Source organism: Ptychodera flava, chromosome 21 (assembly GCF_041260155.1).
Source record: "Ptychodera flava strain L36383 chromosome 21, AS_Pfla_20210202, whole genome shotgun sequence".
Lineage (NCBI taxonomy): Eukaryota > Metazoa > Hemichordata > Enteropneusta > Ptychoderidae > Ptychodera > Ptychodera flava.
Window position 1 is genome coordinate 30,380,335 of NC_091948.1, and position 15,622 is coordinate 30,395,956.

The window sequence follows — 15,622 nt, forward strand, 5'->3', positions numbered from 1 at the left end:
TAAAAGAAAACTGTGATCGTGACCAAAAAACGACGTAGGTCGCTCAACGTCACTCCCGTCCGTACAACAACAACAACAACAACAACAACAACAACAACAAGATTACTCAGTTCCCTGTGCTCTGCCTTGCATAAGAGGGAAGAATACTGCGTAGGCGATCAGTCTGCTTGATCAATCAATCGTCTGCTCAGTGTTCTGCCTCTGCATATTAGGGTAGAGCACTGAACAGGAGATCGATTGATCGAGCAGACCACAGGTTATCGTAACGTTGCTTTGATAGTAGTTCGAGGCGGGCGGCCGCAGGTCGCCGTTTACTCTTTTTTCCAAGTAAACGGCCACCTGCGGCCGCCCGCCTCGAACGACTATCCCAAGCAACGTTACGATAACCTGTGGAGCAGACTACCTAGCCCACGAATGCCTGTGTAGCTGCCTCCCATATTATGTTGTGTTTTAGGGAACGTAGAAAAAACCCAACAGATCTTCAAGGTGCTATAAAAATCCACATATTAAAATAAGACAAAACACTGGTATTTGCACATCATTTGTGTCTATTATGCCTAAACATGATGCATATACATACACTAATTTTCCAACGAATTTCCTAGGCGGAGAAAGAAAGTATTTATTTATTTATTTATTTATTTATTTATTTATTTTGATAAACAACTTTTTTAAAGGCGCCTGACAGAAAGTAATAGAAAAATACCGAGCATCACTCACAAGGGATAATTATTATATTAAAATACACTATCATCAGTAAAACACCAGGAATTCACAAAAGATACATTTGTCGTGATTTAAAATGTCCTCTCCACGGTCACTGGTCAAGAGAGCTCTGAAGCAATAAAATTTTACTCGGAATACCTACATAATTGAACTTGTATTTGACTGACACAAAAGGATTTTGAGAAATTTAAGTCCTAATTTTACTCAGAGACGGGTAAACGTTTGTTTTGTATGTGATCTACTGTACATGTATTGTCTGTAGTTTTACTTATGGAAAAAGTAAACTTTTTGTGAGCTATTTTTATGTCAGTGAAATAAGTCGGTGACGAGCATTAACGGGATAGGCCTATAGTAGTCGGAACTGCGCTTTAAGGTCGTATTGGACTCCTATGACCAATGTCAACACTGTCTCCAAGGTGCGATGGTGATTGATGAATGTTAAAACCCCGGTTAAAACATTTCTGTCATAATCTACATTGTATAATTTAAATGTTGCAGCTATGATAATGAGGTGCATCTAGATATCATGCACGAAATACATCGTTTGTAAACAAGAAACTCGCACAGCCGCGGCAGTTCCGACGACCGTTTCTCTTTGAAGAGCAAAAAGGAGAAGAAAGGATGCTCTAATACAATGTATTTTCAGTCAATATATAAAAACAATCACGCCGCTTTACAAAATGTCCTGCCAACATTAAACTTTGATATGCTATCAAAACCACGTCAATTTTAATCTGCCTGCTCTCAGGAAGCTCACTGTAGAGATATCATATCATTGGTATAACAATACCAATGACATGACTGACAAGCCAAATAATCAAATAGCGAATGTATAAAGAAAACCGCGATTTAAAGAACAAAAATGCTGACAAAATTACCAAAAGTTACAGTTACCATAAGCATTATACTTTGAATTTTGGAGAACGTTTTCTGCTTCTGATATAGGATAAATTTTGTTGGTAACAGTGGATATCCACCTTGTATCTAACAGTAACATATTCGACATTCTCGAAACTTTTTCTCAAGTTTGAATACATTTGAAGACTTCAGAAGGCTATCATTTTAGTACTCCCTGAACGAAACAAAAGTAATTTCCTCTTGCACTTCACAAAAACTAGCACCGTGACGGGCTCAGGAGGGGCTCAGGAGTCATTGCCAGAAGTCACGAATAGGGCTAATAATGATGAGCTGCGCGCGACATCTGCCACGGCGCGTTGCGTTGGCTGTATCGCGCCACCACAGGCCGGTCTGTCACACTCAGTTTGTTGGAGTAACGAGAACAAACTAACAAAGGTGGCTAACGCGTGAGTTACACAGAAACATGGTGAGTGTCATATTCTCAATAATAACCTTTTTGTGCATGGAGATACAATTGTCGAAACTTTTGCATATACTGATTTTGTGTTAATTGGTTTCTTTGTGTTAAATTCAACTCGTTACGCCGCTTCTCAAATTCCCCAGGAGGCGCGATAACGTCGACCGACGTGTGTGTTTGCAAAGTTGCAATGTCATGTGTCTCCACACACACTGCTGTACTGTACAGTTCTCACCTGATCATGTGTTATGTTGAAGTTTCAGTTGTGCCAGGTGAACTGAGATTCAGAAAACCTAAGATAACGACACAAACCACATTTTCAAACAAAATACTTGAACATATTCAATGAAACTCACAACAATATTAAACCAAAATTAGCTTCATACAAAGAAACCATATACAGTACTGCTGTTTATGATGAAGCAAATGTACAGTACATCCATGTTGACACCCAGCAAAAACTACATTACAGTACTGTACTGTACAAGGCATCGTCATCCACTTCTTTGTAAGTTAAATTATACATCATTGTGAAAGCAAACAGAGTTAGTGCCTCAGTCAGTTATTGATTGTGAAGAGTGTGCATGTGTTACTTGTTTCTTCCAAAGCATTGCAAATGGAAATGAACTTGGAGGAGTGGCTTCTTCACACTTTGTATTCAGACATTAAACACTTGGGTGATTTTAAATGTACTCTATATACCATTTATATATGTTTTCAGTGTCTATCATAAATGACATAACTGTTGTGGTCAGCACAATATGTGAACAATGACGACAACCTATGAAATTCCCGTCTTGCCTGTTATTAAATCCATTGGAATAAATTTGTTAAAGGTATTTTTTACAGTTATTTCAACCAGGTTTAGTTTGTGTCTTTGTTTGATATGATTGTTACTAGTTATGTTATTTTACTTTTTCTTAATTTAGGCTCGTCGATATGACTCTCGGACAACTATCTTCTCACCTGAAGGTATGTCATTTTACAAGACTTTTATTCAATACGGCAAACCGCTGCACAAATTTGATCATGAAACAAGCTAATTCCCAAATTATTCACTTAATTTCCAGATATGTAGAACTGGTTCACATATTCCCAGTTACTGGCATGTTTTCAAATATGACAAGTACTCTATCAAAATACATGCCTTACCATTGGAACCTATATGGCGACTTGAACTGATTGGCAATCCTTCCTAATTTCTGAATTCTTTACAAAAGTTCAACGGTGGTATCTGTAACATTGTGACATTACTTCATACATAAGGTTATGGTAGCTACCAGGGATGATCCTTTTGAGGAATAGTCAATAGAGAGAAGGAGATTTCATAAGGTGGAGAATTGTTGAAAGACATTGTCACAATATCAGCATTGCCGCTTTGCAAAAGAAAAATGTTCATAAGACCAAAAGGAAAAGAAAAATTAACATGCTTCAAATTAAATTTCAAAATTTTGAAGCTAAGTAAATCCACATTTTGTTTTGACCGTATAGTTCTAGTACATTCCTAATTGAACTAGTATTCAGGGATTGGTGGAAATAATAGCATTTTTGTACTAATGATACTCAGACAATAATGGTTGAATTGTGTGTATATGATTATACCATGATGGAAAGTTATCATGAATTTTCCTTGCCTTTGCGATGTCTCATAGATTAGCTATTGCTTTATAAGAGATATCCAAATAAATTCTTGTTATCAGCTAGTGCTTGTACATAATGCAAGGGAAATTTGTACTTCGTACAAGATGCATTTTCAACTTGCGTATAAATTTTCATTGTTTTGCAAATGTTGTAAATGTGATGTTTTATTTTGTCTTACAGGTCGTTTGTACCAAGTTGAGTATGCTATGGAAGCTATCGGTCATGCCGGTACATGTCTTGGTATACTAGCATCTGATGGAGTACTGCTAGCAGCAGAGAGGAGAAACACACATAAATTATTAGATGAAGTTTTCTTTTCAGAAAAGATTTACAAATTAAATGAGTAAGTTGAATTTTAGTAACATTTCTGTGTATCATGGTGTGAATTCATTTATTTTTCGCATATGAAACAAATGCAACTTAAAACTTTGCATATGTTCAACAAGTTCTTAAAAAAATATTTCACGCAGAGCAAAAGTTGCCCAATGGAATTGTTAAACCGTGTTACCACCATTGTTTGGCCACATTGCATGGTTTTCAATATTGCATTCAGACTAGAGCACATAAAAGGGCATTAGATGAAAACCCTGGACTGTGTTATGCCTTATGACAGAAAGGAGGTGAAGTATATTTGTTTAACTAACTGTCAGGAGTTGGACTGTATAACCCACCAGGCTGTATTGAAGTATTGTATGTGAGGAAATTGGTATTTCATTTGAAATGTATCACATTATGTCAAAATGATGTGACATGATTTCAAACTCAGAAGTGATTTTGTTGTCCTTTTTTTATCCACAGTGATATGGCATGCAGTGTAGCAGGAATCACATCAGATGCTAATGTTCTTACCAATGAATTGAGGCTAATTGCACAAAGGTGGGTAACAATCATTATTGGTGGCGTAGGATTTATAATTGCAAACCTAGACGTCACTCTTGAATGTACATTGCAGAAAAGCACAGATGTCATGGCACTGCGATATTTTACCAAGTTTTATTTTATTTGAAAGTCCTTTGTACCTCAAGACATCTCAAAAAACCACAAAGAAATTTGAGTTCAAAATGATTACTAATCCTAGGTGGTGTAATATTGAAAGTTTGGACAGCAAATTAAGTCTACTCCACAGCCTTCAAAATCAGAGGGGCAAGCAATAATGTATAATTTGCATCTTCCTCTGTTTGTCAAAATACATCTTTTGTTTGGTTATTGACATATTAGTAGATTTCTGAAAGATATAGGTCCACCCCTCAAAATCTCCTCGTTGAGAACCATGAAGTTAATCTAAATTAACATCATAATTTCAACTTAATTCTGTCCTGTCATCATGGACTGTATCCCCTTCTGGGACAAAGGCCTAAGCTACAACCTGTGACAGGCATGGGACCTGTGCAATGCAATGTGACTTTTGCAGCAGTCACTGATTTCATTCTGAGTTGTGTAAAGTACCAATGTTATGATTTCTGCCAGTGATAAAAATATACATGTATTTATGCACACGATAGCAGGAAGTTGAATGTACACATCATCCTGTCAGTCATGATTGTTCATCTTAGAAACCTCAGCTCTTGCTCTAGTACACAATATTTATATGATTGTTCCAAAGGTTGTTCTTTTACTTCTCTGTAATCAAGTTGTATTTTACTTTGAATACAGTAGTTGCATCACTGCCAACACACATGCATAAACAGTAATGTATTTTGGTTTGCCAGAACTTCATGCATTTACTATCTCTTCCATTAGCTGTTATTAGGTGAAATATACATACAAACTGCCTACAATAATATGACACATCTTTCACTGGACATGTTGATAATATTAGCTACTAAGATATAAACTGAAAGATAAGAAGTATACTCTCCGTAAATGCTATTTTCCAGATGTCTTTCCATGCTCTTAATTCTCATATGTAAGTCTGAATGTTGAACAAAATAGTTCATACTCTGGTATTTCTTCATTTGTTTGAGATTCTCTGTCTGCTCACATCATCAGCCATGCATTGTCTTCATACTTTGTGTACAAAAATAGTAAACAGATGAACATAGGCTATTGTTTTAGTCCACTGATAGTGTTTGTATGAAGGAGTAATTAGTTTTTGTCAATCTTACCACAGGTATCTACTTCAATATCAAGAATCTATTCCCTGTGAACAACTTGTCAGTAGTCTATGTGATATCAAACAAGCATACACACAGTTTGGTGGTAAGTTAACATGTAAACAAACACTTTTATAAATCAATGGTTTTCGTATTATCAAGGCTGTGGGTGAGCAAATACCCTTACCCAAGCTCACAGGGTAGCAGGTTTTGCCACTGGTCCTGTACTTTTGCCTTAATTTGCCCAGCAGAGAAAGTAATTATTCATTTATTAAACTGTTGACTTCTGGGTTAGTGGAAACTGAAGCTGGGTTACATGTAGTTACCTGTTTTGACTACCATACTATCCCATGAGCTAGTGGATCTGAAAATAATTGTTCACTGGTGTGAACTCTCTGATTATGGAGGCAGTATGGTAATGACTGATAGTGATACTGATATGCATGATATAATACCTTTTACTTCATATCACATGCAAATCTAAAACAAGTGTTTTGGTGTGAGCCAAATCTTGTTGATCTGTTTATTTATTCAATTATCTTACAATTATTTAGTGAAAACTTTCTCAAAAGCTGTTTGTCTTATTTTTTCATTTTTGAGTTGAGAAGGATGACTTTATAGCAGTGTAATGGGTATAACATACTGTTTTATGCAGGTAAAAGGCCATTTGGAGTATCTCTTTTATACATGGGATGGGATAAACACTATGGATATCAGTTATATCAGAGTGATCCAAGTGGTAATTATGGTGGATGGAAAGCAACATGCATAGGAAATAATAGTGCTGTAAGTATTTGCAATCAATGTACTCTGCTGAAATTTGGATAGGTTAGTCATTCTTGTACTGAGAACTAACCCTGTGATATCCAGACACTTGAAGAAGCCTGGAAATCAAGAGCCACAAATATCAGCCTAGTTTTGTAGAGACACACAATATTTGACCAGTGTTCATGAGACTGATCCACTTTACCAAGAAAATACACATTACTTGTACCATTCCTTTCTCCCAAGGGGTTACAGTTAAAAATTGCCATGCATAGGTGATTGAAGGCTGTTACTTCTTGATGAATTTCAGCTTCCTTTGACATTCAGTGCAGTCTTAACCCTTTGAGCGCTGCAATTTTACCAATTTTGTGAATTTTTCTGTAATTTTTTTGACAATTTGGATCAAATGAACATCACAGTTTATTGGCTTCAGATTTTTATCAAAATTTTATCAACATTTAGGAAAAAGTTGACTGGCGTATATTTTGATATAGGCGACAAAAACTGACTTTGGCGCTCAAAGGGTTAATAAATACAATCATCTGATCAATAAAGTGCTTCAGATATCATCTCAACTGTCGCCAAGTATGCAAAGACAATTACAATAGCTTTTGCTCTATGAACATTGTTCACAAAAGTTGATCTTGAATTAGATGCATTTCATCAAAATATGGGGAACCAGTCCAAGGCTTGATACGGGAAAATAATATATACTACTTCATGTTGGTATGTAAATCATGTTATTTAAAAACAATACGTATGACAGTTTCAGTTGCTATAAATCAGAAAGTATATTATTAAAAGACAGGAAAGACATGTCATCAATGGTTTTAAAGTGATTTGTGACGGAACATTTCTCTGTGTTTGTCATTTTAGGCTGCTGTCTCCATGTTGAAGCAAGAGTACAAAGAAGGGGAAATGACAATGAAAGACTCCCTAGCTCTAGCAATCAAAGTGCTCAGTAAAACATTAGATATAACAAAACTTAGTGCAGAGAAAGGTAAGATATACTGGTGTGTATTGATTGACAGCTGAGCTTCTTTTGTTGCTCTCTATATCTGATTGTGTGTGTTTCTCTGTTTAAAAAGTACTCTTGACAAAATGGCAACAAGATAGCTTGTCACTGACCCATGTACTTCTCAGTAATTCTTGATAATTGGGGCATTGCACTTTACAATGTTTTTAGCCCAATGTCACTTTATGCAAAAATTCATTCAAATAGCAGGGATTTTCTAATCCATGAGAGAAATATTGGTTGGATTTACTTAAGCATGACAAGCAGTCATCAGTTGGGTGAGAAAGTGTGTGAATTTATGCAAATGTTTGCAAATAACCCAATTTCCTGGCTTCTTTTATCAACCGTTTTCAACATTTTGAAAGAATATACTTCCACTCTATCTGTGACAAATCGTGTGAAATTTTCACATGTCATTCTTGAAATGCTACACAACAAAACTACAATTTAGTTTGGTCATAAATTTCTTACATTTGGAATAAGGGTCATTTCAATTTTTCTTATCATGATTTGAATCACTTTTTGAATGTCAGTCTATCAATTCCTGCCATTTAAGAATGAGAATAGATATTCCAATAAATACTGGTTGCATGTATGTGGCCAGAAATACTATCAACAAACCAATTGCCCTCAGACATTTGAACTAGTGCCTTGAGATGTGACTCTGAGGGCACTAGCTTATCTCCTTTCTTGTTTCATATCATTTCTTTTTGCAAATCATGGCAAAATGAGTCTGTGGTTTATCATGATGCTAATAATAAGCTGCCCCATGTTGGTTCTTCAGATACTACAGTGAACAGATACAACATTGAAAGGAAGATATCATTATAGTAAATGTGTTTTGAATTGCAGCGCAGAAATTCAGATATTTTCATTTTTCTCATTTACCAGTTGAAATAGCAACATTAGTGAGAGAGGGTGACACAACAAAGATAACAATACTGCCTGGCAGTGAAGTTGATGCACAGATTAAGAAGAATGAAGAGGAGGAGGCAAAAGCAGAGGCAGCAAAGAAGGAAAAAGAGAAAGAGAGAGAAAAGGAGAAACCAAAACCAAAATCTAAGTAAAGACTTTTGAATAGAGACAGTGTAATTATTTACCCAATGATTCTAGAACACTTGAATCATGAGGTCATATTCCTAGGTAGATTTCCTGACTATAAGACTTTGTACGTGTGACATTGTACATTCCCTCTCAGTCCGGTGTCATGCAATGTGAGGGGTTTTACTAAAGATTTGGAACTGAAAATTATCAGTATAAAGTGTGTACACTTGATGTATGTTGTTCCTTCTTTACTTTCCATTAAAATCCTTTGTAGTGTAAATGAATGGATCCTTTGAAATAAAACTGAGTATTTCTTAATTCAACCTGAAAAGCTCCTACTTTGAGTGTGTACAGAAATCCTGTCAAAGAGCTGTTGTTACTACACAATGAAATGTTTGAAACTGAAGGACCATTATGTCATTTATATTCATATAGTTACAGCTCCTCAAACCTCAGCACTCAGTGTACAGAATATTGTTAGATATCTGAACAATGCTTGTCTTTCTAAATACTCTGTGATTCAATCCTGGCAACAAGAACCCTTTCCACTTGACTTTAATAGAGTGTCATTGTCCATGTGAATAACATCACAGGTCAAATTTTTATTTGAATACTAGTTTCAAGAACGTTTGCTGCGTCTGATGTTTTGTACTCTTTCTTTCATTCATTATGTTGAAATAAACAGAGAATTGTAAAGTGAGTGTCAAATGTCATTTTTGAAAGGAAAATGAATAAAAAATGTTCAACCGTTTTTTGACAGTTATGTTGTGTATTAATTATACCAATAAATGACATTTTCCTTTTGAAGCCCGTCTCTAATAAGTCGAAGAAAGAAAAGTCTTTCATAACAATCACTCCAATGAAACTTCCTTTCTGAATTACGCATACTGCTAGCGATAGCTTTCTCAGTCCAAGCAATATTACTGATGGTAAACTTGAATGAAACAGTTTAATCTTCCAATACATCTGATCAAAGTATCCACCTTTGAAATGATGATAGTTCCTGATTCAATTTTATATTAGTTACTTTTAAGTGCATTTTGGGTTCAATATTTCTGTCACTGACGTATAGAATAACTGAAATGCATAACGGCCTTATCAACTTGCATTTTGCTGACATACGTTTCCAGTTTCCCTGCCCTTGAGATGCATCTCTTATCACAAGATCAGTATTGTAATCCCAATACGGTTTAGAGATCTTGGTATGATACATGATCTATAAAGATAAAAAAGGCAACTAACTTTTTTCAAAATAATACAAATGATTTTCATCCAATCCATGTTTGTTTGTTTGTTTGGATCCAAAGAATAATAATGTTAGCTATCATCATTGGTATCCAAAAACTAGCTAGAGGAGGTTTTGGAAACCAAGTTTCTAGAATATCATCTTCATTGTTGAAATGCAATGATCTTTCCACTTAATCAAAGAAAATGGAAATTCCAGTATCTTTCAAGGTTACTAGCTTGTTTATAAAAAAATCAACATTATTTTGAAACCTATATGTCGACTTGTCCAGTATAGGTAAACTTTCAACTTTGTTTCAAGGATTTCTGAAAACAGGGCAACAACGTCATTGTTTGAAATGCCACTCCACCCCATTGTATTGAAGGACTGGTCGTCAAGAATCATATCTAGCAAAAGGTGTTGTTATCAGGCAAATTGTACTGTTTTTCGAGTTCAAAGGTCCACTACACTTACAGTGTCAGGTTACAGATCAGTGTCATGGATCACCGAATCACTTTATTGCTTATGTCTCCCACGAACGATAGCAAGAGCGCCGCCACCGGACTAATGTACAATAAGCTAGGTGGTTCTGCAGAGTGCCAACATGGCGTCCAATGGTGCAGACGATGCGGAGGAAGATAACATTTTGTACGATTTGCTGATCCATGAAGAATGGCCCCAAGAATCAGAACTCTTTGTAAGTTATCATAAGTTTTGTAATGACAAATACTATATTCAGATCTTACAAGTTCTTTCAGAGTTGTTTCAGCGACAACCCTCGACCTGTTACTACCCATAACCATATGTTTATCATTCGGATCAGCATCCATGTCACCATGATCTTGTAACTCATGACGTGTGAGTTGCGATAGGTATAACTTGCTTGGTTCGATCAAATCAGCAAACTGTATCCGCAAGGTTCTGTCGTTCTGCAGACACGATTCAGAAATGTGACACATGTATCATAGCACTGGCTCAGTGGTAGAAGCGAGGTCTTTCTCGTCACAGAAGTTTGTTCAATGATCTAAGATAAGAGGGCAAACATTCAGTGTCACTACACTATTCTTCAACGTTATATAAAAATAAAGTCTCCACTGTCGTCCCAATCATTCCTTAGTTTGCCCATGGATGTATAAACATCCATGGTTTGCCTCATACTGATAGGGACTTTATACTGCTGTGGTAATAATTTGTCGGCCAATAAAAGGTTCATGCCAGTAACCTAGATGACAGACAGAAGTGATTACCATACAAAAAGTAGTAATACCTGACCCAAAATGTCCTAACCAATACCATAAGCTTACTGTTAAACTGTAGTGAATTTGATGAAGAATAGTGATATGATGATAGGATTTGATTTACAAATACTGACTTGATGGTCGTCTGGCTATAATAAAGGCCCTTTAAATTTATAGTATGTAATTTTCCTTGCAATTTTCCCAGCAAATATTATTTCAAAATAGTACAAAGTCTAAATAGAGGTAATTTACAACAGGGAAATAGTGCAGAAGATGATTTAAGGTTTGTTAACTAACATCATGCTTGCAAGATTTCCTGAGCTGCCGACAGAAATTCTCAGTGCCCTCGGTATATCAATGCAATCAGATTAGGGGACAGAAGCAATGTTACCGGGGTTCCCAAATCATTTACCTATATTCCCCAACCTTAGCAAAAACACTGATTCTGACAAATTTTGTCTTCATTTACCTGTGTTTATTACTACAACTTGACATGTTATCTATACCCAATGGTACAAAAGTATCATTTTCATCACTCCCCAAGGAGTAATTTCCAAAACTCTTATAAACAATTTTGGATGAATATTTATTTTTGCATATTGTTGATAGCACTTTGAAGTCATCATGAAAAAGTCCAAGATGTAACTTTTGATAATATCATCACTTTTTTGTTCTATGAAACAGGAACCTTTTGGGAAGACAACCTTTTAATAGGCCCTATCATACCTGAAATCAGTTTGATTTTTGGACATTTGTTTGAGGAAGCACTTCAAATCCAGCTTGGTTGGGCTGTAAAGCTGTAGTTAAGGCTATATTCTAAAATAGCAAATCCTACCAAAAAGAAAGTTGGGAAAAGGGACTTATGGAAGTCTTTCCCATTTCTTATTCTTCTACAAAGATTTCTGAAATACAAAGTTACTGTGCTGGTATCAGCCTTTCTAACTCATAGCATCAGTATGCAATATGCAGTGTCATCTTATTGTTGATAAATGAAGTCTAGTGTGAACTTGCAGTTGTCAACAATAAGATTGGACCTTAAACACATACAGACTATGTTGACAAATAGAACACAAAGTATTTGACAAACAAAATGTTCTTTTACAATCACAACAATAATGCTTGAAATTAATCAAAAGTTATATCTATGTTATAGAGAAAAACGTTATTTTTTGGGATTTTGAAGTCAAGAAAAAATTAAGCACAACCTTTCGACCAAACATAATGTTGGTGTCTGAAATATTGTGACCAGTATACAAGCTTACTGTGCTGCACTTAAAGGGGAAATTTACCCTGAAAATTAATTTTGGAATATTAAACTGATATGGTCATTGAAAGGCTTTCAAGTCGATTTTATTCACTTTCACTCACTGGCTAACAAACAGCAGTGTACTAAAATACCGGAAGTGACGTCGTAAACTTGGTCATTGAAGCAGTCGACATGTACAACTGTAGGCTGCACTACAGAATATAGGGGCCAAGGCAAGGACTCGGCGTTGATGTTTAAGTTGAGCAGAAATAAAGTTTTCTGCGAATACCACTTTGAGAAGGGCTGCTTTTATCGAAAGTTGCAAGTCCAACTACTGAACTGCAAGCCTATAAAGAAAACTGCCCGGGGCATATTCAGCCCCAAGTGCTTTGCTTGTACATATGGGACTGTGCGTACGCTCAGGCACTAGAAACGGAACGCTGTAGACAGCACAGCTGGTTCTAGACTAATCATGGCTACATCAGGGTGTTCTGTAACACATTAAAAAATGCTTGCTCTTTTAGAATTAATGTCGATCTCTTTAGAGCATTGGCATTACTTCGGTGTCGGCAAGATTTCACAGCGATTGGGTTGACAATGACAGGCATGATTGATCGCCGAGAGTAGGCCCTAATTTGAACTTCGTCATCGAAGCTAGAATAGTCACTTTCCGAACTTGAGTCGCTGTAACTTTCTGACGATGTCAGTCTTGAATCATCAATTGCTCGTTCAGGTTTGAAGTTATTACCGATTATCTTCGCCTATGATTTTCAGTCGAGCGCTGAGGTGTGTGTACCGCGTACGCGTACTCCACTTGGCGTAGAAGAGCTTGGTTATAAGTGACCTCGCTTTGAACCCGCTGTGACTAGCAAGTTTGATACGTCACTTCCGGTTTCCATGCATTCAGTTTTTGGCCACTGCGCTAATACGCGCAAGTGAAAGTGATTGAAACCAACGCTATTTTGTTTATTTTTCACTAAATAACGACCTGATTACCCAAGAAAATCTGGGTAAATTTCCCCTTTAAAGGTAGTTTCTTTATTAGCTTTATCTCTGAACAAAATAACTAACTGTTTACAACTTTCAAAGAAGAGCAAAGGACTAAAATCAACAGCCGACATCAACAACAGCTAATGCAAGAACCAGGGACTGAGGACTGCCCCTTTAAGTTTACAGTTTGGTAGCATGCTGTTGGCTTATGACATACTATCCTTAGTCTTAGAGATGTAACACAGTTTGTAACAGCTTTCTTTTATCTGTTGTATCTGTAAGCATTTCTTAAAGTGAGTACCTATTTCCTAGCATCTGTCAAAATGATCAACAGTACAACTTAGGTAATACAAAATTTGAAAAAAAAACATAAATGTCCAAAAAAGAATGACTTTTTCAACTTCCATACTTTGGTTTAATTTTTCACATGACCTTTAGTAAAATGACTTGAACTTTAACCTCATAGAGGTCATAGTGTAAGCCCTGATGATTACTCAACATGCCGGTATTTAGAGGTGTTTAGTTTAAAAGCTATGTGAATTTTTCACATGACCTTTAGTCAAATGATTTGACCGTTAACCTTATTTAGGTCATATTGTCAATCAAAACAGCTACAATAGATTATGGAAACAAGGTCACTTGGTTTATCTAAAGGGACAGTAGCAGCAACTTCTGATTTTTTCAATGTTTTTGTTTTTAATGTCAACAACAATTTCTTTTTCTACGTCCCAAAGCAAGTTGATATACAGTGTTGAATATGTAAGCTCTATGTAGACTATATTGTTTTTGAAGTGAATTTTAGTTTTGCTTACAATTTGAATATAAACAATACCAAACCAGTCCATTTTACACATACAGACAATGTCTTGACAGGCGAAATAGTGGGTGTTTTGAATAACTGAATTTTCAACAGTTTCTATTGTAAAAATCAGTAAATTGTAAGGTAATTTGTTTCCCTGTTACAAATATTTGCACCGACTTTCAATTCTTGACTATGTATGAAAGAGAGTAGTTAAAAGTTTCCTTGAGCAAAACATGAGCAAAATTTTAAAACTTGAGCTACATGTCACCCTGAGTCTTAATTGCAGAAAGTTGAAGAGAAAGAAATTTGTGAAAACATAAAACAATATTGCCAGATAATCTTTGATATGTGTCATATTCATCAAGTTATCTCACCAGATATTGCTTTTCCAATAATCACTGTTCATCAGGTCAAGGCAATTAAAGAACGACCAAGAGGTTCACTTGTTGGGAGATTTGCATCTGTTGCTGAAAGTAAGTGAATCTGCTGGAAGCTGTCTTGTTTTGTTTCAGTAAGAAATCTTATTATGTATACACTGTCTTTTAACCACCGCAAAATAAATCAAACTTCAACAAAAACCTCCATTATATGAAATGATCTTCAAGAATACCTGTCAATGGAGTGCATGCTGTAGCTCTTCACCAAATTTAAGATTTATTGCCATCAACCAACCATCATAAAATTGTATATTTGCTATTCATTTAAAATAATTGTTCCCTTGTAAATTGTAAAGTTGGCTTGAGAAATGTATCGGAAGGAATATGTGTGTGTGTTTCCAAGGTCATGATGTAACTGACTTGGTTGATTGATATGATTAATTGTAAGATCTGATTGCTAATTAAATGATTCCAATTTTATATCTGTTGATTAGGATCACTGTGGACATTCCTGAGAAGTGTTGGTTATCCTTTGAGGTGAGATATAAAATTTATTGCACATAGTTACATGTCCAGACATTTTATGAGTACCTTAATGGTCCTTTCAATGTCCTCACCACAGGTAATTTCCCTTGATTAATGGAACTGTAAGTGTATGTTATTTTTATATTCTCATCACCTTTGTTCTAAAATATACCCTTCCTTTCTTTCTTTTCCCTTTGTCAAAATACATTGGTATAAACTATGATCCATGCAAACAATTCATTGTATACAGTATCAGATGCAGCTTTATTATTGACTAATAATTATTGAAATTCAGTCTTCAACAATGGCATTCTACACATAAATGCTATCTTGACAATTACATTTACATGTACTTTTAATGAGGAGAGTACAAAATTGTACAATGTCAGTGGAGTTTTTCAGTATAGCATTAGAATGGTATCAGAATCTCATATCTTGTATTTATTAAACTTCACTTGTTCTTTTCATATCTTATTTTCCACAGAACGTCAAAATCATGTACTTTACCAACCAACCTTATTCAGCTTGTGAACAACCAAATCAACTGGCATATTGCTGTATCAAGGTAAGTAGCATTTATTTGCAAAGATGTTTTACACATAGATTAACGTAGCTTGCGG

At 35.6% G+C, this 15,622-nt stretch overlaps 2 protein-coding genes across 2 annotated transcripts in view; both read left to right on the plus strand.

Moving 5' to 3' along the window:
- Positions 1 to 1,982: 1,982 nt before the first annotated feature.
- Positions 1,983 to 9,350, plus strand: LOC139122001 (proteasome subunit alpha type-4). Its single transcript, XM_070687338.1, has 8 exons — positions 1,983 to 2,050; positions 2,971 to 3,013; positions 3,863 to 4,025; positions 4,481 to 4,558; positions 5,793 to 5,881; positions 6,431 to 6,561; positions 7,417 to 7,540; positions 8,447 to 9,350. The coding sequence occupies exons 1-8, from the start codon at positions 2,048 to 2,050 to the stop codon at positions 8,620 to 8,622; spliced, it is 807 nt and encodes a 268-aa protein (XP_070543439.1). The 5' UTR covers positions 1,983 to 2,047; the 3' UTR covers positions 8,623 to 9,350.
- A 1,062-nt stretch (positions 9,351 to 10,412) lies between these two features.
- The window catches only part of LOC139120954 (NBAS subunit of NRZ tethering complex-like), a 75,271-nt gene continuing 70,061 nt past the window's right edge, over positions 10,413 to 15,622 (plus strand). The window contains exons 1-4 of the mRNA XM_070685542.1: positions 10,413 to 10,521; positions 14,510 to 14,573; positions 14,972 to 15,014; positions 15,487 to 15,567. Of these exons, the coding sequence (XP_070541643.1) occupies positions 10,429 to 10,521; positions 14,510 to 14,573; positions 14,972 to 15,014; positions 15,487 to 15,567 (281 nt within the window). The 5' untranslated portion in view covers positions 10,413 to 10,428. The remainder of the gene's footprint in view (positions 10,522 to 14,509; positions 14,574 to 14,971; positions 15,015 to 15,486; positions 15,568 to 15,622) is intronic.

Bases quoted from the DNA above. Each gene is read 5' to 3' on its own strand.
- LOC139122001 (XM_070687338.1), top strand. The intron at 4,026-4,480 runs GTAAGTTGAATT...TTTTATCCACAG, and splicing joins AAGATTTACAAATTAAATGA to TGATATGGCATGCAGTGTAG. The intron at 4,559-5,792 runs GTGGGTAACAAT...ATCTTACCACAG, and splicing joins TTGAGGCTAATTGCACAAAG to GTATCTACTTCAATATCAAG.